The 22,142-nt window shown below is 34.1% G+C and overlaps 1 protein-coding gene across 1 annotated transcript in view; it reads right to left on the bottom strand.

Annotated features, from left to right (window-relative positions):
• Positions 1 to 22,142, bottom strand: part of Fbxo28 (F-box protein 28) — a 32,812-nt gene continuing 10,670 nt past the window's right edge. Inside the window, exons 2-5 of the mRNA XM_046419135.1 lie at positions 18,604 to 18,713; positions 15,581 to 15,719; positions 6,935 to 7,130; positions 1 to 4,668 (exon numbers count right to left, since the gene is read on the bottom strand). Of these exons, the coding sequence (XP_046275091.1) occupies positions 4,274 to 4,668; positions 6,935 to 7,130; positions 15,581 to 15,719; positions 18,604 to 18,713 (840 nt within the window). The 3' untranslated portion in view covers positions 1 to 4,273. The remainder of the gene's footprint in view (positions 4,669 to 6,934; positions 7,131 to 15,580; positions 15,720 to 18,603; positions 18,714 to 22,142) is intronic.

The raw sequence follows: 22,142 nt of genomic DNA, 5'->3' as shown, positions 1-22,142 counted from the left end.
CACTGGTAATAACACATTTATTTACGTACCCTGTTGTGTAACTGGGAGGTGTTTTTTACTTTCCAATAGTTGATTAGGTTTTAACAATTAAAATTCCAGAAGGTAAACTAGTGATTTATTGTTGCTCATAAGCATAGGTAAACAGACATGGTACCACATAAAGGAATTTTAAACACTCTAACCTTTTGGTAGTTTTGAATTTGGACCACTAGACTTTGGCAAACTCAGCAGATTACCAATAATGCTTCTAAACCTCATGGTTTTCTTCAGACACAACAGGAAAAATTTAGATTTAATTTCTGAACTTCAGAAATTTAACCAAGATTCTTAGGAAGGTGCAAAAGGCCAACTAATTTACTTCAGCCTGTCATATTTATCATCAATATAACTATTGCTATTCAAAATGAGATTATGGCAGGCAGCAATCAACTAATGACTAGTCTCATTTTGTAGATTAAGTATTTTCTGAAAATAACTCACAGAAGATGGCAGGCTGAAAGTTTACTTTTAAGTAGTTCTAACTTTACCTTTTGTTTGCTAGTTAAAGGAATTCAGATAAATGCCAAGTCAAAGAATTGGACAGCACATCAAATTGGGTTTCCTATTACAATTAGCTTTCTTTGCTAGTGACTGCATCAGGATACCTTTCATTCCTGCCTTCAAATTTTAAAGCACGTATTTTTAGGGGTTTGATAAATGTAACAAATGGGTACTCACTGCTAGAAGAGAATATAAGAATGTGCTGATCACCGGTATGAGATTTATATTACATTAAATTAAAATTATATACTGTTGGAAATAGACAAAAGAGGGAGTTCCCAGATCCTAGAAAATATTATGGCTAAGGAAATAGAGAACCCAAAAGAAGAATCCACTTCCAAGAAACTAATTCAGTATAGTAAAATAGAATTAAGTGCCCTGTCTTAGGAAAAAGTTTATTAATAATAAGGAACAACTGGGATATCATACATCATTTCTTTGGAGATTAAAGTGCAGGCTATGAAATGGCATATAAAATAATGCATAAAATAGTGCAATCCTAAGGTGCCATTATTTTTATGACGCATAGCCTATTTTTATATGTCCACTTTCTCTGAAAAACTCAGCTGTAGTGACACCTTTTAGCTTATTTATTTAGGCATTACTTATACTCTGTTTTACCCACTTCTGGGGCTACATAGAATATTTTAACATTTGAACATGTAGAACAATAGCGCATACATCTTGAAACTACTAAATAGAGATTAAGGCAAGCCTCTGTAAAGTTCGGTACTCCAAAAAACACATTTTACAAAAGTTGCTTCCAAAACCAGCGGCTTTAGACCTGATGGCACCCCAATAGTCTTTAAAAACAGTTGGATTACTCTGAATATATTTGCATTTGCCCCATTATTTCCAGGCTCTGAACATCAAAAGAGAATTCTGAAAAACAGCAGTTTCTATAACCTCAGAATGTAAGAAAACCGTGTCCACACGAAAGCTAAGCTGAGGATCTGGCTGGGGTGAGGGTTGAGGCCAGTCCTCTTCATTTCCTATCCATGTCTTTTCACATTTTTATCCATGTATGTAGTGTTGTACCATAGTTTATGTGTGGGAATGACCCATTAAAACAGGGAAGTCTCTTCCGCCAAGGAAGATGATGGCAATACTTCATGGAATGCTGTACTATTAAAACATACAGCATTTAAATTACTGGCATAAAATGCAGAGCAAGAAGGTTCTGAGACTAATTTATAAAATTCCTGTAACATGTCAAGTTTAGATGTATTTATAGAACCCTAAACGTTACTATGCTATCCAAAAGCAAGTTTAACAGTTACCCAATAACTATTCTAATAAATGTTGAAGACAATACCATAACCTGTTTTAGCTAGTCTACAACATAAAACAACTGTAGTGCTTTATTCTAATTATGAAACACTCATGCATTAACAAGTGCAACTCAATCTTATGGACAGGGATTATAAGTATACATTGTAGAAATTTGAATTTGGAAACAAAAAATTTACCTCCTAACAGTGTGAATGCTTACTCTGAAAGCCATATACTCATGTTAACTAGTGGAAGACTACAGATATATTTAGGCTATTTTGATGTAGTTTAAAAAGAAATTCAGGAAACTTTAGTAATTCAATAACTATTAGAGAAATAATCTGAGGACTGGGGGTGTAGCTTAGTGGTTACAGTATTTGCCTAACATGCACAAGGCCCTGCGTTCCATTCCCAGTACTGCCAAAACCAAAAAACCAAAAAGCTGAGGCTATATCCCTTTGATGCATAAGGATCATAGTTTGTAAACCAGTACTCTGATACTTAAAAAAGGTTTCCTATTACCAGAAAAAGCATAATAGTAAAGGCCATGAGTATTCCAGTAGGCCTCCTACAAAGTTATGATAATATGGCTAAATCCTATGATTACAAAATGAGACCTGCTGAGAAAATGAGTTCCAGACGGGGACTTTTATGGATGACCTTGGCTGACAAATGTTTTTAGGAAACTGTTTATTTTAAAATTACCTTCCCAACAAACCATAAACACTTGGATGTTACTTTATGTTTTTTCATTGAAAACATACTACATTGTAAATGGAGTTTCAAAGGTAGACATATAATTGATCAAAATCTAAGGACAATATTATGAAAGGACAATACTAAAAAAAGATAGGAAAAAGTTAACCTAAAGAATGCAAAAACCATGTCATGTTGGACGGATAAAAAAGGTGATAACCTTGTGCTTTTATTCAACTAAGGTACTTACCAAAACCTTAGATTGTATACAGGTATCAAACTATTGGAAAGGGATAGTTTTCTATATTACATCTAAATTTATTTTAAATAACTGAAGCCCAAGGCAACAGTTGTTTAAAAACTTGACAAATAACTACATAATTTAGTACATTAAAATAAAACTTGGACAGTGATCGTTGAATGTCTCAAAAATATACAACTGGGCAAAAGAACCACTGTACACAATCTGGAGATTGTTAAAGTGACCACTCAAAGGTTGAACAGTGCAAGACATGCTTTTCCAGTTACAAGCTAAAAACAGAAGTGCAAAAAAAAAAAAAAAATAATAAAAAAAAATAAAGCTTTTGTTATAGGATAAGGAAGGCTTGAAATTAATATTTAAAAGCTTCCCTCGGGTCATCTCCCAGAAATGAAATGATCGAATTGCTTTTTCATGGTACAATTTTCTTCAATAAACTTTCCTTCAGTGGCAAACTGCATCCACAATTAGGTCCCCTATTCAGTCACCAATATGATCCATGAGCACATAGCGAAGAGCTAGGATCTTTGCTAGCTCCCGGAGGTCTGATCTTGACAGAAACAGCCTTGGAATTTGGACTTTGCCTTAACCAGTGTACCTGAACCCTACAGAGAATAGATAAAGCAATGGGCTTTAATAGTCTTGTTCCTATAAAACTGGAGGACAAATGGACTAACAATTCTCTCTCTAGAGGCAAACTGTTGTGGTGGAAGATGTTAAGTGCTTAGATCAATGAAGACGCTGCTCTAAAAAGTGGAGAAGGAAGTATAGAGGTTCAAGATCGATACCAGTGCAAGAGCTTTTTAAGTGAGTTGACTAGGCAATGCATGCATCCATCCATGCAAATGTAGGACATGGCCCCCAAAAGAACTGAAAACATGTATATAATAACAACTGGATACGTCCCTTGCCAGTAGTTTATAAAAATATATAGTCAATACTGTAGAGGCTCCTTCTACAGTCAATACTATGGAAATCCTTTCAGTTACCCATCACTTCAATACCAAAAAGCATTAACTACTTTTCAGACATTCCAGACAAAGGTCACTTATAACAAAAAGTCAACGTTTTTTGTTTTTGTTTTTGCTTTTTTTTTTAAACAACATAGTGTCCATTTAAAAAGTAGGTTTTTTTTCTTTCAAGTGAACAGGACATTTTCTGTATTAAACTTAACTCTTGTCAAGACTGGATTTTGTTTAAGATCCTTATGTCATGTGCATATATGCAGAAACAAACTTCCTTATTATTTGCACAGAAAAAAGTTAACTCCCCAAAACATGATAGAACGGGTCTGGTTAGTACAAATCTATTGCAAAGTAAAAAGATTCTGTGCATCAGTTCCACCAGAAGTGGGAAAAAAATGTCCCAATCATAGAGTTCAAGTTTGTGTTCTGAAAACCTAGAAGCCCAAGGGACAGACACCATGTTGCTCCCAGTATCCTGATATGCATAACTGCTTAAGCTACCAAGCTGTGTATTCCTCTGGAGCTAGAACCATATTTCAATTCACTTTCTATTCCGAAGACGTTTAGATTTTCTAAGAGAGTCTATAGCTTCTGCTGCCTTTCTTCGTTTCCGAGGAGACTCCTCATTCTGCCCAGACCCGGAGGAATTTCCTACTGCACTTTCCATTACTTCTCGTAGTTTGCGTTCCAGCTCTGCCAAACGTGCATTCTGTTCACCTATGATTTGGGTTTGCTCTAGCAGTTTCTGGTCTTGGTCTTGAAGCTGCTTCTGCTGTTCTTGCACTTTGGTGCGAAGCTCAGAAATTTCACGCCTGAGAACAGTCACGCCAGCACCATTGGTTTTAACCTGCTGCTGGAGTTTGGTAACCTCTTGTCTTGAAGGGTTTTGCTTGGAGAAGAGCTGCATTGTTGTTAGGGCTGCAGAGGGTCCTGGCACTGTGGAGAAATTGTTTGAAAGGGTCAACTACTTAATACATATTTCACTATCAGTAACAAACTTATTTTAGAATGGAATATCCTCCTATCTCTTCTGAGAATTTATTCTTTCCAATATATTTGTTCTACAGATTAATCAGACACATTGTTTTAACTATGAATGAATTTGAATTCTCATTCTCCTGCATACACTTAGATTTAAAATACTGCTGGGGCTGGAGTTGTAGCTCAGTGGTAGAGCTCTTGTCTAGCACATGTGAGACACTGGTTTCAATCCTTAGCAACACATAAAGATAAATAAATAAAATAAATATCTACAGCTAAACAAATAAAATTATATAAATAAAATAAAATACTGCTCAACATTTTTAGGACCTAGTAAGAAAATACAAGTATTAAAATTAGAAAATGGTTTCTAATTTTACATAAACAAACACAAACTTTCAAGTGAGAAGTTTAGATCTATCATGTTTTTAAGTTCACCAGCACTTAAATAAATGCAAAGGCTTCAACTTAGCCACAGAGCAGGAACTACATCAAAGAGTAGGTTATATCACACATAACATGGAATAGGAAGGCTTTGGAACTATTCCCTTTTAGGAGTAAATAAATTATAACATAGGCATAGAATTCACTATTTTAAGCTAATTACCTAATTTTTAAAAACCTTACCCTGAAGATCTTTTTCAAAAAGAACTAGATGGATCTATTCCTACCTATATCCATTGAACTATTTTTCTCCTTGCACATCTAAATAATCACAATATTTTCCTTGGTTGAAGTATAGTCTTCCTTCCCTCTCTGCTTATCCTTGCTTTTACTCTTTTTTAAAAAAATTATTTATTTTAGTTGTAGATGGACACAATACTTTTTATTTTATTTATTTTATGTGGTGCTGAGGATCGAACCTAGTGCCTCACATGTGGTAGGCAAGATGTCTTCCACTGAGCTACAACCACAACCCCTTGCTTTTACATCAAGACTCAAGACAATTCTTACCTTTCCTGACATCTCAGTGAGACCAGCCAATACTGATTTTAAAAAATCTTTTTTTTTTTTACGCTGTTGACGAATCTTATTTTATTCATATGCAGTGCTGAGAATCGAATCTAAGGCCTCACAAGTACTCTATCACTGAGCCACAACCCCAGCCCCAATAGTGATTTTATCTTCCTAAAGATTCTGTCTCTGCTTCATTTGGTATATAAGTAGACAATGTCTTAAATATTTCTCTTGCTTATGATGATTTCACTTTGAGTCTGGACACGTCTTACCTTTTAAAACAGTAAGGTTCTTGAGAGAAGACACCATGTATTACACTTCTTTTTATTCTTCATACAGTATAGTGCTGTACATATAATAGGTACTTAATAAATAATACATACATTAATGCTGAGATACTGTAGGCTTTTTTATTAAATTAGAGATCCACTCAGGTATCCCACTGAGTACTACAGGGAGCTAACTAACCTGAACAAAACAAAAAGGTTTAATAAATGTTTTCCCCTAATTTAAAGTATTTATAAGAGTTGAGGAAATTAAACAATTCAGCTTTTCAGTAGATAAGAAGCCAGATGTTTTGATGGCTGAAACAGTTCACTGGATTCGATTCTTCCCATAAAGAAATTTTTGGGTTTTATTTGGTATGCTAGATTCTGTTCTAAAAAAAAAAAAAAAAAAAAAAAAAAAATTTTTTTTTGGGGGGGTAGGGTACTAGAGACTGAACCCAAGGGAACTCTACCGCTAAGCTATATCCCTAACCCTCTTTAATTTTAAAACAGGGTATCACTAAATTGCTGAGGCTGGCCTTGAATTTGCAATCCTCCTGCTTCAGCTTCCTGAGTAGCAATGCTACTTCAACAAAATTTATTGTAAGTCAGTAGTTGTGGATATGTGCAAAGATTTAGCCATAAGTACATTCTATACAGTATAATTTAATTGAAAAACTTGAAACAGAAAGTTGAGCATATACCTCAATGGTAGACAGAGTATGTACATAGCATGTACATACTTGTGTGTGAGATCCTGGGTTCAATCCCAGCACCAAAAAAGAAAAGAAAATCATAAACTACAAATATACCTTAAAAGTAGATCAGTTATACAAGTTACATATGATCTGTTATTCAATATATCAGTAAAAAGTATGTTGTGGATAAATATTTGCTAGCAGAAAAATTCAAAATATATGGTTATGGGGGAAAAAGACAAGTTATAAAACTATGTATGAATGTTATTATAAACTGAAGATATTATAAATAAGAAATACCTGGAGGAGAGCCCATAAGTCTTCCAGACACATCTGATCCTGGCAACTTCCTTTTTAGAATTGGAACAATCTTCTCATCAAAGTATTCCATTGCCATGGAGGAAATATCCCTTAACTCTTGTAGTACTTCATGAGCTCGCTGAGGGGCTCTGGTAGAATTGACATATCTCAACACACGATAAATCTCATCAATCACCTAAAAAAACAAATTCTTATTAGTATTTCAGATTTTTTCTTTTTTGAAGAAAAGTGCTAAATAAGCAGATGTAATTGCATGTTTTGCAATTTCTAATAAAGACCTAGAGGGTGACTTAGCTGATATACAAGTTATGGATAATATTACCATCTGCCACACATAGGTTTTGGTCTTGTATAATACTTTATACTTAGATTTATTAAGGATCTTTTATGTTTACCAGGTACTGTGCTGGGGGGGGCTAAGAAGGAGGACAAATAAAATACAGCTCTGGGTGTGATGGTGCATGCCTGTAATCCAAGGAGGCCTTGGAGTTAAAAGACAGCTGCAGCAAAAGCGAGGCACTGAACAACTCAGTGAGACCCTGTCTCTAAAATACAAAACAGGGCTGTGAACGTGGTTCAGTGATTGAGTGCCTGCGTTCAATGTCTGGCACTTCCCCTGCCCATCAAAATATAGCTCCTGCCCTGAAGGAAATCACAGATTTCTGGGGATACACACACACACACACACACACACACAACAAAGATGGCTATATAAGTTGCTAAAGAAACCAGAGGACTAAACCAAGAAATTAAATCCTTTTTGGGAGTAGATACAGGATGGGACATTACCCAAACCCATATTATATTAATTCTCCAAACCCCTTCTATTCCCCAAGTCCCAGGAACTCAGTTCCTTTTCTCTTTTGCACTTCCCTATGAAGTTTTATTTCTCTACAAGCTATCATGGATTGGAATGAGGTTTCCTCAGAACACATTTTCTTGCCATCACCAAAGTATAGCAAAAGATCCTTTTTTGTTTTAGTGGTAAATGCAATGGAGAAAGACAAGGCACAGCTAATACATGAAGAAGAAATGATATTCTTACACCCCTGTGAGGGTGTTCTTAATACTTTCCATAGCTTCAGCACAGAATTGAATATAATAATTCACATCTCTGAAGACCCCAGTCCAGCTAATGTCTATTCAAAACGATTTTTATCTCATGAGAATTGTGGACTAATAAACCAAAATTATTCTGTCACCAAAATTCCAAACAACCTGGAATCCTAGACATTCCTGTTACTGCATTTATCCAGTTTCCAACTCTGGATAAAATTTTGTAATCTGTCTTCTTCTCTCTACTCAGGCTGCTGCAGACTATTAGAAAAACATTATCTATCAGAATAGTACCTGGAAACATTCGTAGTTCTTAATGTTTTCTAGACTTTCAATGCAATGATCCTTGTTAATCTAGAATGACATGTGCCTAATAAATTTAGGAAAAACTAAACTGTTTGAATTTGTCCTTATTATAAACTCAAGGAAGACTTCACAGAAAAGGGTTTGTGGGTTTGGAGAAATGAACAAGAACTGGCTTGGGCTGTGGTGGTTTGTACATAGGCAGATGTAATGGGAGATAAGATATTCTGGTTTTGAATTACATGGGACATGCAGGTGTCAGGAGAGAAACTGCAGATGATGGTGAGACTTCAGTAGCCAATAGAATAAGAGGGAGTAAGAGTAACAAGGGAGAACATGCAGAACAAGATAGTCAAAGGCAAAGTCTAAGGCACTAGTGGTTAGTGATGTTTTCACTTCTGGCATTTCTACTCCGTAAGAAACTCATTTTAGAAGAGTCAGTCAGTCTGTCTGTCTGTCTGTCTATCTATCTATCTGCAGTGCTGAGAATCGAACCCAGTGTCTCACACATGCCAGGCAAGTGCACTACTGCTCAGCCCCAGCCCCAGCCCAGAGCAGAGTATTTTTTTAAAAAGTTGTTCATTGACTAATTTTATGTTTTGCTAGTGCCAGGATAAAGTTGTACATGTGGGTTATAAGTAAGAAAAGCACCACAATACTCCACTATTTTTATAATGTTCGGCTAGTATATTTGCATCTATAGCCAAAAATTGGTCATTAACTCTATGAACTAAATAAAACCCCAATTTTCTTGCCTGAGGGCTTCTGCACATTCTGACCCCTTTTTCTGTAATATTTTTCTTGTATATCTCCTCCACATCAAATTCCTTACTCATTCTTGAGGCCTCAATAACATTTCACTTTCTGAGAGTTATGTTCTCTGAACCTTCCTCCAGTATAAATCATGTTAACAACGTCATCAAATCTTTTATTTTCCCTTCACAATATACAAGTACATCTTTCTGTTAATTTGTCTTCATTATAATACAGTAAGCTCTGACAGAAGAGATCACAGCTAGCTAGTTTTACTGTCAGATCTCTAGAGCCTACCAGAGTCTGGCATATGGCAGATATTTGATAAGTGTTTCTTAAATCAGGGATAATGATGGTCAAATAGTTTAACTGCTTAATATCAACATACCTAAGCAAAACTGTTTAGGGAAAAGTTACAGAGTTAAATTCAATACAAGAATACAGTTTTGTTTTTTGTGGTTCTGGGGGACTGAACCCAGAGCCTTATGCATGTGAGGCAAGCACTCTACCAACTGAGCTATATCCCCAATCCCAAGAGCACAGTTTTTAGAATAATAAAAGCCAAAGTTAACAGAATTTCTAAAAACAAAACAAAAAAAACCCCTTAAAATTGTACTTATATGTTTATCATAGCTTTATTAATAAATCTCTAGAAATTATGTTTGTACAAAAATACAGTAGAAGAATATTAACAGTATGTTTGAACTACTAGGAATGATTGTTGTAAAGGTTCAGGCATGAAAAGACACAGGTCCTATCAGTGGAACATAATGACGTCATGAAAGACCCAACAGCAAAGCATAAGTCAGACAGACTGGAATACACTCACTGTACAAGCAAAGTATTACGTGAAAATAAAGAAAGTAGAGATAAGATCTGTTTCAGAGAACTGGGGTAGGTCTAATGAGAACATGATAACAAGGAGTATGTGCAACTTCAACAGGTAAGGGAAGGGAGAACAGACAAAGGGGCAGGTAGATGATGTGGATGGACAGGTGACGAGAAGAAATCAACATTTTGTAGTACTATTGTCCACCAGGCATTTATTCTAGGGTGTATTTTAATCGATCTTTTCCATAATCACTATTCTTCAGAAAATTTCATGTCAAAATATCCCACAGGGATGCTGATACTAAAAGTACATCTATAAAAGAAGTTATGAATTATTCTTTAGTATTTAGTCTTCTAAAGATAGTATGAATGCAAAGTATCTCTTTGCATTTGCTTAAATATCTTATTAGGAAAGGTAATATTTTCAAATCTTACTATATATAGATTTAAATCAAGTGGGATAATTCACATTTTCAATAAGATTTAAAATAGTTGCTTATAATGTTTAGATAGTGGGAAGCAAAGGACAAGATGAAGGACACCAAACCAAAAAAACCCTGATGAACCAAAACAACACTATAAAAGAACCACACACCTTCCATTCAGATTTATTGGTGGCTACAATGGCTTTTAAAGGCATATACAAGACTCACCACATCTGAAAAGTCGTTCATTTTCTGAGTAGGTATGGTCATTTTCTATAAATTACGTTGAGTCCAGTGGAAAGACCACCTAATGGTTTTTTCTATGCCATTCAAATAATATGCACACACTAAAGCCTACACAGGCTTCAGGTAAAAGTAGTAAGTAATAAAAAATATTTTTAAGTTTTAAAAAAGTATGGTACAAGCCAAATGTGTTGAACTACTGTTGCATTTCTAATACACAAAGTTTGCCAATCTCATTTCTGTTTACATTGGCATAGTAATAAATGACATATTAAGTGGTTAGGCTTTTTGGGTGAGAGAACATCTCTTTTTTAATCTGTTTAGCAAACAAAGCTTATTTGAATATTGACTGTATGACCTCATTTTTCCTCACTTTCTTTGTCTTTTTATTTTACTTGAGATTTCCTTAACTTCTCCTTCCACCTATTTTATTTAACTTAAATTTTTTTCATATTAAAATTTTTAAGTGCATTTAAAACTTTTTGAATATTTCTTGTACAGCATGTATTTGAATATAGTTTCAAGTATTATAGCCTCTTAAATTTTCTACCCCTTACATGGTTTCCTCAAATGACTTGTGATCCTCCTGCCTCAGCCTCCCAAGCTGCTGGGATTACAGAAGTGCCTGTTTTGATATATATCAGTCTGGTGATTCTCTGCACTGTTTGTATTTAAGGCTGCTGCACAGAAAAAGCTGATCAGGAAGATGGGGGTGGAGGAGGGATTTAACAATTCAATAGGAAAATAGACCAATTTTCTTTTTTTTCATTTTAAAAGCTTATAGTTATATATATTTTAGGGCATTCACAGTAAAACAAAGAAAAGCTCCCAACTAATCTTGATTTTTACGAGCATATTCACATTAAAATCAATTATAAAGCTCAGTGGTAGAGTGCTTACCTCACATGCATGAGGGTCTGGATTTGATTCTCAGTACCACATAGAAATAAATAAATAAAGATATTGTCCATCTACAACTAAAAAATTTTTTTAAAAATTATAAAATAAATGAAACCAGGAAACATTATAAAAACTTAAACTGAAAGACATCCCTCAAAATATCTAACCTATGCTGTTCCAAAAAGTGAAAATCAAGAGATACAAAAACAGACTAGGAAACTGTTTCAGATTCAAGATTAGAATCCACATATGGTCCTAAGATTAGATTCTGGAATGAGGAAAAAAACCTGTTAGGACAAGTATTATTGAGATGTTATGAAATCTGCTGGCATGGTGGTACATGCCTGTAACCCTGGTGACTTGAGAGGTTGAGACAAGAGGATTATTAGTTAGAAGCTAGCCTCAGCAACTTAGTGAGACTCTTGTCTCAAAGTAAAAAAATAAAAAGGGTTAGGGATATAGCTCAGCGTTAGAGTGCCCTTGGGTTAAATCCCCAGTAAGCCCATCCCCCCACAAAAGTAATGAAATTTGAATATAAATTTGTTGTTATATCAGTGTTAAATTTTCCAATTTTTCTATTTGTATTGTGGTTAAGTGAGTGTCTTAGGAAATGTACTGAAATATTTAAGAAACACAAAAATTTAAGGATCATAATGTTTCCAACTTATTTTCAAATTATTCAGGGGGAAAAAGACAAATATAGATAAAATGTAAAAACAAACAGGAAAAAAGGTGTGTAACTTTTGGCTCTGGATAACAAAATACAACAACACTAGTTTTCTTTCCCAAAACATTAAAAACAAACCAGTCACATTAATATATAGAGTTTACATCTGTTTAGGGACAGCTTTAAGACATACACTCACATTGGGGAAACCTGTATTTGGACAACACTGTATTTCCATGAGAACACAAGATTTACCAGGGCTACTAATAATGATCAAGAGCAGGGACTATCATGTCGTATTGCATTACTATATGTTCCAGAATGGTTAGCTGTCCACCACTCACATACAGCACAAATTTTTAGTGGGAACTCCTGCTGTGGACATGAGATTAGTATAAAAAGTACAACTTCCATGTGTCAGATTTATATAATCTAAGATTTGAGAAAGTCAACCATGTATAACAACAGTTCTGAGAGAAGATGAATGGGATGTCAGTGTGGTCCAAATATTTTTCTATTTGGTCTGTGCCAGTTTTTACAAATTAAATTTTACTAGAACTATATGTTGTCCATGGTTATTTCTCCAAGTCCATTGGTTATAATAGAGACCACATGGTCCATAAAGCCAAAAATATTTACCAGAAACGTTTCTTGGTCCCTGCCTTAGATAATAGCAGCAAACTCTCAAAATTGTGGTACAATTCTGGCAATCTAATTTAAACTACATTATTACTGCCTAGATTCACGTGTGAAATAAAATGCTGATAGTAGATCCAAATTTTAACAAAATGGATACACAATCTTATTCACAAAATGAGTTCTCTTGCAAAGTATAAAAGCTCCTGAAATATTATAATCCAGGAGCACATTCAGAGGGATAACAGGAATAAATCACCAGAGAATCAAAATTATATAGGGCAGAAAGAAAATTATTCGTATAATATTTGCTATAATATATATCTGGAATGTTCCCCAAATGCTAATCTGTTGAAGGCTTGGTCCTGAGCTGGGCATTGTTGGGAAGAGGTGGAACCTTTAAGTGGTGTGACTTTGTGAGAAGTTGGGTCATTTATTAAAAAAAAAAAAAAAAATCAGCAACACAAATAATAAAAATTCTGAGTATACATATTGTTGTTTTAGGAAAAATATAAGCTATAAAGAAGGTACTTTTAGGAACAAAAATAATTCAAGCTGAATTAAGTATGATGGTACACATATCTGAATAAACACAAAAAGTGTGTTATTTTTTGATAGGAGCTTGTAAGAGAAAAAATTAGCATAAATTCTCGTGAAGAAATGGGTGCTAGTAAAGAAAAATGGATGATAAAAGTAAAAAAAAAAAAAAAGCAATTGAGAAATCAAAAGACTGAAGTATAGCTTTTGTCAAATCAACTTCTCTAGGCCTTAGTTTTCTTATCAATGAAATAGGGATAGTAGGATCTATTGTACCTTGGAAACTACAGATGTCCTCTGTGGCTGCAACTTAATTTTGTTCTTTTATTTGGGAATTAGAATTTAAAGTGAGAAGCCAACAGGTATTCCCACCCCCCACCCCCCACCCCCCCAAAAAAAATACAGGACTCAAATGGGCTTGAGCTCTTTTGCTTATATAGCAAAAATCCCCATTACTGACTGGCATCTTCTTCTGTAAAAGTCAAATAGTAAATATTTTAATTTCTGCAGACCCATGAACTTGGCCACAAATTACTCCACTCTGTTAGTTTAACAGCTACCTGAACTGTCTGAAGTTCTGAAAACTGTAAATGTCTTCTTAAATGTTCATACTCTAAAAATGAGACGTGCAATAGAAATTATGAAGCTGGAGGGGACAACCTATACTGACTCAAAAGTAACACTACGAGTTAAGGATTTAATAAATCAGATTCAGATAAAATCTGGCATAAGAATCAGAATCTATGCCAAGCACAGTGGCACATGCCTATAATCCCAGCAACTTGGGAGGCTAAAGCAGGAGGATTACAAATTCTAGGCCAGCTTCAGCAATTTAGCAAGATCCCATTTTAAAATAAAACATATAAAGGGCTGGGGATGTAGGTCAGTGGTAAAGCACTCTGGGATTCAATCTCTAGAACCAAAAAAAAAAAAAAAAAAAAATCAGAATCTAAAGCTTCTAGTTAGTCATCCTCTTATACTCTTACAGTAACTATAAAAGCCTTTGTAGGTAATATAAGAAAAGTGATATATACCAAGGAATATTTCAATAAAATTATAAGTAGGGGCTGGGGGGTTGTCTAGCATGTGTGAGGTACCGGGTTCGATCTCAACACAATATTTAAGAGTAAATAAATAAAATAGAGGTATTGTGTCCCTCTACTAAAACAAAAACAAAAACAAGAAAACACCAAAACCCAAACCCTATAAGAAGATGTGTTCATTGTTTAAAAGAAATTATAAGTTGTAGGACTGTCCCTCAGAATAAATGTCATAGAAAACTAAAAAAAAGATAGTACATATATGGTATTGACAATATAAATTATCTATGGAAATAACAAAAATACAACATTACAACCATTTTAAGATCTTTTCCAAGCATCAACCAGGTGTCAAAATGACTTAAGTACTTCTCTACTGCTTCTATATCTCAACTGGATTTACAGTTCATTAAGAAGCATGTGGTATGTTGGGATTTTCATTAACTTATTAAAGGTAAATATACCAAAATATACTTATTTCTATACTAAAGAGGACCATTACTTAGCTCTGATTGTGTTGTTATGTGGCAATTATGTATTCTGGTCAAATCGGAAAGTTTATAAGGTTGTCATTATAAAACATTTCTCCAACAAAACAAAACAAACTTGTCTTTCTCCACCTCCCCCAAATTACAAAATCTTGAAAGCAGGATAACCCATCTCTTATTCATTGCAGTATCTTAGGCATTTAATGAAAGTAAAAATTCAGTATTTTTTCTTGAGTATGAATTCTTTTTTCCTTTTGGTACCAGGAATTGAACCCACGGACACTTAACCATTGAGTTAGTCCTTTTTTAAAAATTTTATTATTTTGAGACAGTGTCTCACTAAATTGTCAGGGCCTTGCTAAGTTGCTGAGACTGGCTTTGAACTTGCAGTCCTCCTGCCTCAGCCTCCAGAGTCACTGAGATTACAGGCATGTGTCACTGTGCCAAGCTTGCATATGAACACTTAACAAGCTTTTTACAGACTACCAGAGCTTCTACTGTGAATTTCATAATTGGAATTTTAAATATAAACATCACACATACATATCTTTATTGATAACTATACAACAAAGACATTCATAGAAACTTATTCAGAAGAACAATTCTAACATCTCAAAAATCACTTATAATAATTTTAATAAGTTTATAATAATTTAAAATATATAATAATTTTAATAATAAGTTTATAATAATTTAAAATTTACACAGGACAATCAAGCTATTTTGGACAAGCAGTTGTATTTTACCTTTCCTGGGATGAAGCAGCAGAGATTGGAATCTACATACTTCATAAAAGTCATATTTAATAGTGACAGCCTTGTTTCCACAGCAGCAAGGATGTCTGCATGACGAGCTAAAGAATGGTTTCTCCTTTCTGACTCTCTCCTAAAATAATGATACAAAAATAAATGATAATTAAAGCATAACTGTGAACTAAAATGTTAAACAATTAAAATGCCTTAATAAAATTATCAATTTTCATTATCAACTTAGAAATCTACATTTGGGTCATAATTTAATTATAATGCACAGGAATCCTTCCTGAGGACTAGCACTTACTGACAAAATATTTTGGGGAAAAAATAACTTCATATTAAAAAAGAATTAGGACTGGGAATACCGTTCAGTGATAGAGCAGTTGCCTAGAATGCAAGAAGCCCTGAGTTAAGGCCATAGCACTACAAAAAATATATATATATATTTTTTTACACTTAATTTCAATCTCTGACTTGTTTTCTTGGCTATTATCACTCTAATGGCTATGTGAATCAAAGAAATTAGGTAAATGAAATAAATATATTGGGACCCTTAGGTAAGAGACTACATATTTTTGCTCATAAAATTTACTTCCTGAGCAGGGGACAGCTTATCTGTTGAGCACTTGCCTAGCATGTGCAAGGTTCCTGTTTCAATCCCACGTACCACAAAAATTAAAATGAAATTTACTTCCTTCAAACTTTTCAACAATTTTGTTCAGAAGGAATTAACACATATAAACTTCACTATTTTAAAGTGTACAATTTAGTGTTTAATATATTCAGCGTTGTACAATTATCACCACCTAATTACAGAACATTTTAATCATAGATGAAGGACACAGATGAAGGACATGTAACCATTAACACTCTTCCTTCTGCCAATACTAATCTATTTTCTATTTCTATACATTTGTTTATTCCGAACATGTTTGTAATAAAAGGAATCACAGTATGTGTTTTTGGGTCTGGTTTCTTTCATTAACATAGTTCTCATGGTTTATTCATATTCCAGCATGTACCTGTTTATTGCTGAACATTCTATCATATATCATCACTATATCTAGTTATTAGCTAATGTATAATTGGGTTGTTTCTACTTTTCGGTTATTATAAATAATTCTGCCAATAACATTTATACACAAGTTTTTTTTTTTTTTGTAGTTTTTATTTTATTTTATTTTTTAAATTGAGAGAAATTACTCACAATTTTAACTACAAGGTTCCAAACATATTTCATCTGATTAATATTTAAATCCTTACTTAATAGCATGTTATTTATTTATTTTTTTTTATTGTTGGTTGTTCAAAACATTACATAGTTCTTGATATATCATCTTTCACACTTTGCTTCAAGTGGGTTATGAACTCCCCTTTTTAGCCCATATACAGATTGCAGAATCACATCAATTACACATCCATTGATTTAGATATTGCCATACTAGTGACTGTCCTCTACTATCCCCCCTCCCCTCCCCTCCCCTCCCCTCTTCTCTCTCTACCCCCTCTACTGACCTTCATTTCTCCCCCTTGTATTGTTTTTCCCTTTCCCCTCATTTCCTCTTGTATGTTCTTTTGTATAACCCTGAGGGTCTCCTTCCATTTCCATGCAATTTCCCTTTTCTCTCCCTTTCCCTCCCACCTCTCATCTCTGTTTAACGTTAATCTTCTTCTCATGCTCTTCGTCCCTACTCTGTTCTTAGTTACTCTCCTTATATCAAAGAAGACATTTGGCATTTGTTTTTTAGGGATTGGCTAGCTTCACTTAGCATAATCTGCTCTAGTGCCATCCATTTCCCTGCAAATTCTATGATTTTGTCATTTTTTAATGCAGAGTAATACTCCATTGTATACACAAGTTTTTGATACTTTAGCCATGCTGGGGACTGAGGCAGGGCCTCATGTATGTTAGATAAGTACTTTACTGCTAAGTTACATCCCCTACTCCCACCCATAAGATTTTGTGTGAACACGTTTTAGTTTCTCTTTAGGAGTAAAATTGCTGGGTCATATGGTAAGTCTATTTAACTTTTTAAAAACAGCCAAACTGTTTTTAAAAGTGGCTGTTCTGTCTTATATTTCAATGGTAATAAAAGAAGGCTCCAATATGTCCACATTTCACTCAACATTTTTGGTTTCTTATTTCACCACCCAAGAAGATGGAAAGTGTTATCTCATAATAATTTTTTTTTTTTTTTTTTTTGGTGGTGCTGGGGATTGAACCCAGGGCCTTGTGCATGCAAGGCAAACACTCAACCAACTGAGATATATCCCCAGCCCCTTGTAATGGTTTTAGTCACATTTCCCTTATAACAATTGATACTGAACATCTTCCATCTTTCATATGCTTACCAGGTATGAGCATATCTTTTCTGGAGAAAGAGATTATTTGTCCACTTTGAATTTGGTTGTTTTATGAGTTGTCAAAGTTTCTCACATAATTTAAATACAAGTCACTTATCAAATATGATTCACACAATTTTCTCTATGGGTTTTTTTTTTTTTCACTTTCTTGATGGTATCCTTTAAGCCACAAAACTTTGTAAAATTTTGACATTAACTTGCCTACTTTATTTTTTTACCATTTATGTTTTTGTTGTCATGTAGAAGAAACCATTGCCCAATCCAAATTCATGAAGATTTATTATTTAAGTTTTCTTCTAAGGATTTTAGAGTATTGGGCTGACAATCTACACTTGGATCTATGGTCCTTTTGTATACAGTCTGAGGAAGGGGTCCAAAAAAAAAATTCATTGATTTACATGAAGATACCTGGTTTTCCTAGCAGCATTACTGAAAACACTAAAAGTCTAGCCAGGTACAGTGATGCATGCTTATAATCCAAGAGGATTGCAAGTTCAAGGCCAGCCCAAGCAGTACATCAAGATCCTGTCTCTAAATAAATAAACAAATAAAGACTATCCTTGCAAAAATAAAAACAAACAAAAGCCTCCGAAACAAGAAACAAAAATACCCCCAACTATAAATTAATTCCACTGTTTGCCATATCATACCTTGGAAGTTGTGCTTTAACTTGTTTCTGACATAGATTATGGTACCTTTCCACTTTCAGAAATCCCTGATTCAACATTCTCTGGCAGACCAAGTCCATTCTTTTACAAACCTATGAGGACAGGGGAGGCAGAATAAAAACAAAATTAATAACTAAATTATTAATAGACAATTAACTGATGACCAAAAGTTCTCTCTACTTGTTCACCAATTGGTGTCTGAATCTCTTATTAGTGGCAGTGGGTAAATCCCTTAATCTATGTAATTTCTATGGCATCTCATTACTAATATTACATTGTGGGCAAATGAATATCATTTAAGTGTCAACTGAATGTTCTCAGAGACTAGTTATTAAGATCAGTAAAACAATGTATTTGAAGATTTTTAATAGCATGAAACAAGAAAATTTCCGATAGCCAAAAAAGTACATTCAAACTTCAAACCTCTCACAAAATTTATATCAATTATAAGCAAATGAGAATTTTTATTTATTCTAGTAATTTAACTATAGAGAATAAGGAGTCGAAGCCTTTAGACTAATTTCTGCTATATCTTCCAAAATATCTTCAAGTGTAGGAGAAAGAACTATTTCGAACTCTCAAGGAACATGGTGTTTAAGTAAAAGCAAAAGATCAGAAGTCAAAACAGCTCATCTGAAACCCAATCTGTATGTATTTTGTGCATGTCAGCTATCATTTGAGCACCTGAGACAGCCATCAATACACTGTGAACAGTATTTTTAGTTATAGGGGTATCATTAAAATAATACATGCTAAATCATTTGGTAACGCTAATTAAAAAACTTTTCCCCGCATATTTGTTATATTTCTGAGATATCCTAGCATCTTTTGTATCTTTTTTTTAAAATATTTATTCCTTAGTTGGACACAATATCTTTATTTTATTTATTTATTTTTATGTGGTGCTGAGGATTGAGCCCAGGGCCTCACACATGCTAGGAAAGAGCTCCACCAATGAGCCATAACCCCGGCTCCTATCTTTTGTATCTTAATTAGACCTAATATATAATATCTGTTTGGTTTTTGATTGTGGAGAATTCTGCAGCAATTCAGTCATCAACCTGAATGTTGATTACTGGATAGGGATGGGTACTTAAGACACTGAAATAAATTTCTGACTCGGCCAGGTCAATTACACACAATTTATCTTATGCTTCTATCTTTCTCTTAGTATCTAAGCACAAATGCTTGAAATATATTTGTTGAAATGAAATGCTGATGAAGCAATCTACTTGTTTCCTCCTGAAAATATAGGAAGAAAAATCATTCTGGCAAACTGGGATGAAGTTCATGAAGGCCTTACTATTCTAATATTAATACTAGATAGTTCCTATACTACAGCATGCCATGTGAAAAGTATTAAGAAAAACAGTTCTTTTCACCTCATAATAAATTAAAACATAATAAAATGTAAGTACCCAGAGTAATTTCTAACGAACGTTATTTTAAAATGTGGTAGAATCTATTTCTAATTAAATGAAACCAGTTATCAATATTTGTTCAGTATCACTGAAAAAAAAAATCCAGCAAACAAGTTAACATTTAACAGTTTTTAATGAAAAATAACTCTTACTTCCAAAACAAAATATAGTGACATTATATTACATTTTTGAAAAGTTGAGAACTTAGAAACCTTTTAAAAAACATAAGAACACATAAGCACACGTTTTATTTACTGTCACTATATAGACATCATTCCATTTCACACAACTATTGGAAAACTGCCACTCTATAGCTGTGAAAGAAGAGTCAAAAACACAAATATCTTAATATTATTTAACAAAAATATTTTAGATTTTATGGACCCCTGGAAAGATCCTGGGAATCGCTGTTGGTTCCCTGGACCATACTTTGACAATCAGTATACTAATCCTGAATAACCACATTGTCACAGACACTAGTACCATGTTTTATGTGAGAAGAAAATACTTTGTGACTAGGGAATGAATCCAATGGCCACATCCCTAGCCCTTTTAAAAATTTATTTTGAGACAGGGTCTCATTTAAGTTGCTTAGGTTGGCTTTAAACTTGCATTCCTCCTGCTTTAGTCTCCTGAGCTGCTGGGATCACAGGCATGTGCCACTGTGCCCAGCAGAAAATAAACTTTTACTGTATTATTGGAGGAAGGAAATGGCAGTGTGTTTTTGTGTGTAAAATATGGGATACAAAGAGGGCTAACCTCTCTTCTTTCATAGTAGAAAATCAATAGAAGATCAGCCAAAGAACTTGAAAGTGGTACCTACGGAAAGTAAAAGTTGGGGACTGCAAAAACTAATTTTTGTTGTCAAAACTACTTGATGCTTTACATCATAAGATGGAAAGAGTTATTAAAAAGAAAGAACTGTTATGTACCCTCTAACATAACCTTGTAGTCTCCACAGACATTACAATTACATTCGCAATGCAGTTAAGGTCAGAGATGAAATAGTTTCTCAGCAGTGAAAACAACAGAGAAAAACAACAAAGGTCAATTACTATTAAAATTTTTTTCAAGGTATTGCTGAAATTATTTTGAATTTTGCTGCACTGAATCTAGCTAGTGCTAGGGCTTACCTGTCTTTCACTAATCATCTTGAAATTCAACTGGATATTAGTATTGACTAGTTTGGACAAAAATGAGAATAGAATTTTCTGTGTTTTGAGCAGGGAGATCAGATGATAATAAGAAATCACTTGAAAAAAGAAAAGATCACTCATTTTTGAAAGATCTCATACTAGGATAGTTGGTTAGTTATTTTCTGTAAGCCCTGGAATATTAGGACTAAAAATATGGTTCTGGAAATTTCTCTGGAGATAGCTGAAGTCAATGTAGATAAACTCCAAGAGAAGTAGTCAAAGATAAAAAAGTAAATGCCAGGGCTGGGATTGTGGCTCAGTGGTAGAGCGCTCGCCTAGCATGTGTGAGGCCCTGGGTTCGATCCTCAGCACCACATAAAAATAAATAAAGATAGTGTGTCCATGTACAACTAAAAAATAATTCTAAAAATTGTATTAAAAAAAAGTAAATGCCTACAAATGAAACTTCAACTGGCATTTGTAGTTTGAAGCTGGTTGAAGAAAAAAAGAAAAGAGTTCACAAAGAAATTAAAATATCACCACAAGAGACAAAGTGAATATATGTGAAACATTAGTCAACACTGTCCTCCTTTCATGTTCCGTAAACACTGATTGTCAGCACAAGAACTGGAAAGAACGTGCATACATCTTTGGTTAGAATTCAAAAAGAAACAAAATGACCACAGGAAAACAGAAATACACAGAATTTCCCCAAGGCCAGGAATTTAATGATCACTGTATATGCTAACTTGCAAGTAAAAGTATCTCATTTAGGGATGGGGCTATGTCTCAATCCGGAGAGTGCAAAAGCCTGAGGCCCTGGGTTCAATCCCTAGCAACACACACACACACACACACACACACACAAAACAAACAAATAAAAAAACCCAAACAACAACAAAAAATTGTCTCATTTAAAGTATAGCTCCAGTTGGGTGCAGTGGTGCATGCCTGTCATCCCCCT

The sequence above is a fragment of the Marmota monax genome, unplaced genomic scaffold, assembly GCF_021218885.2.
Source record: "Marmota monax isolate L192 unplaced genomic scaffold, Marmota_monax_Labrador192_F-V1.1 WCK01_AAM20220418_F8-fsc00153, whole genome shotgun sequence".
NCBI lineage: Eukaryota > Metazoa > Chordata > Mammalia > Rodentia > Sciuridae > Marmota > Marmota monax.
Note: the sequence above shows the minus strand (reverse complement) of the source record. Positions and strands in the feature narration are given on the sequence as shown.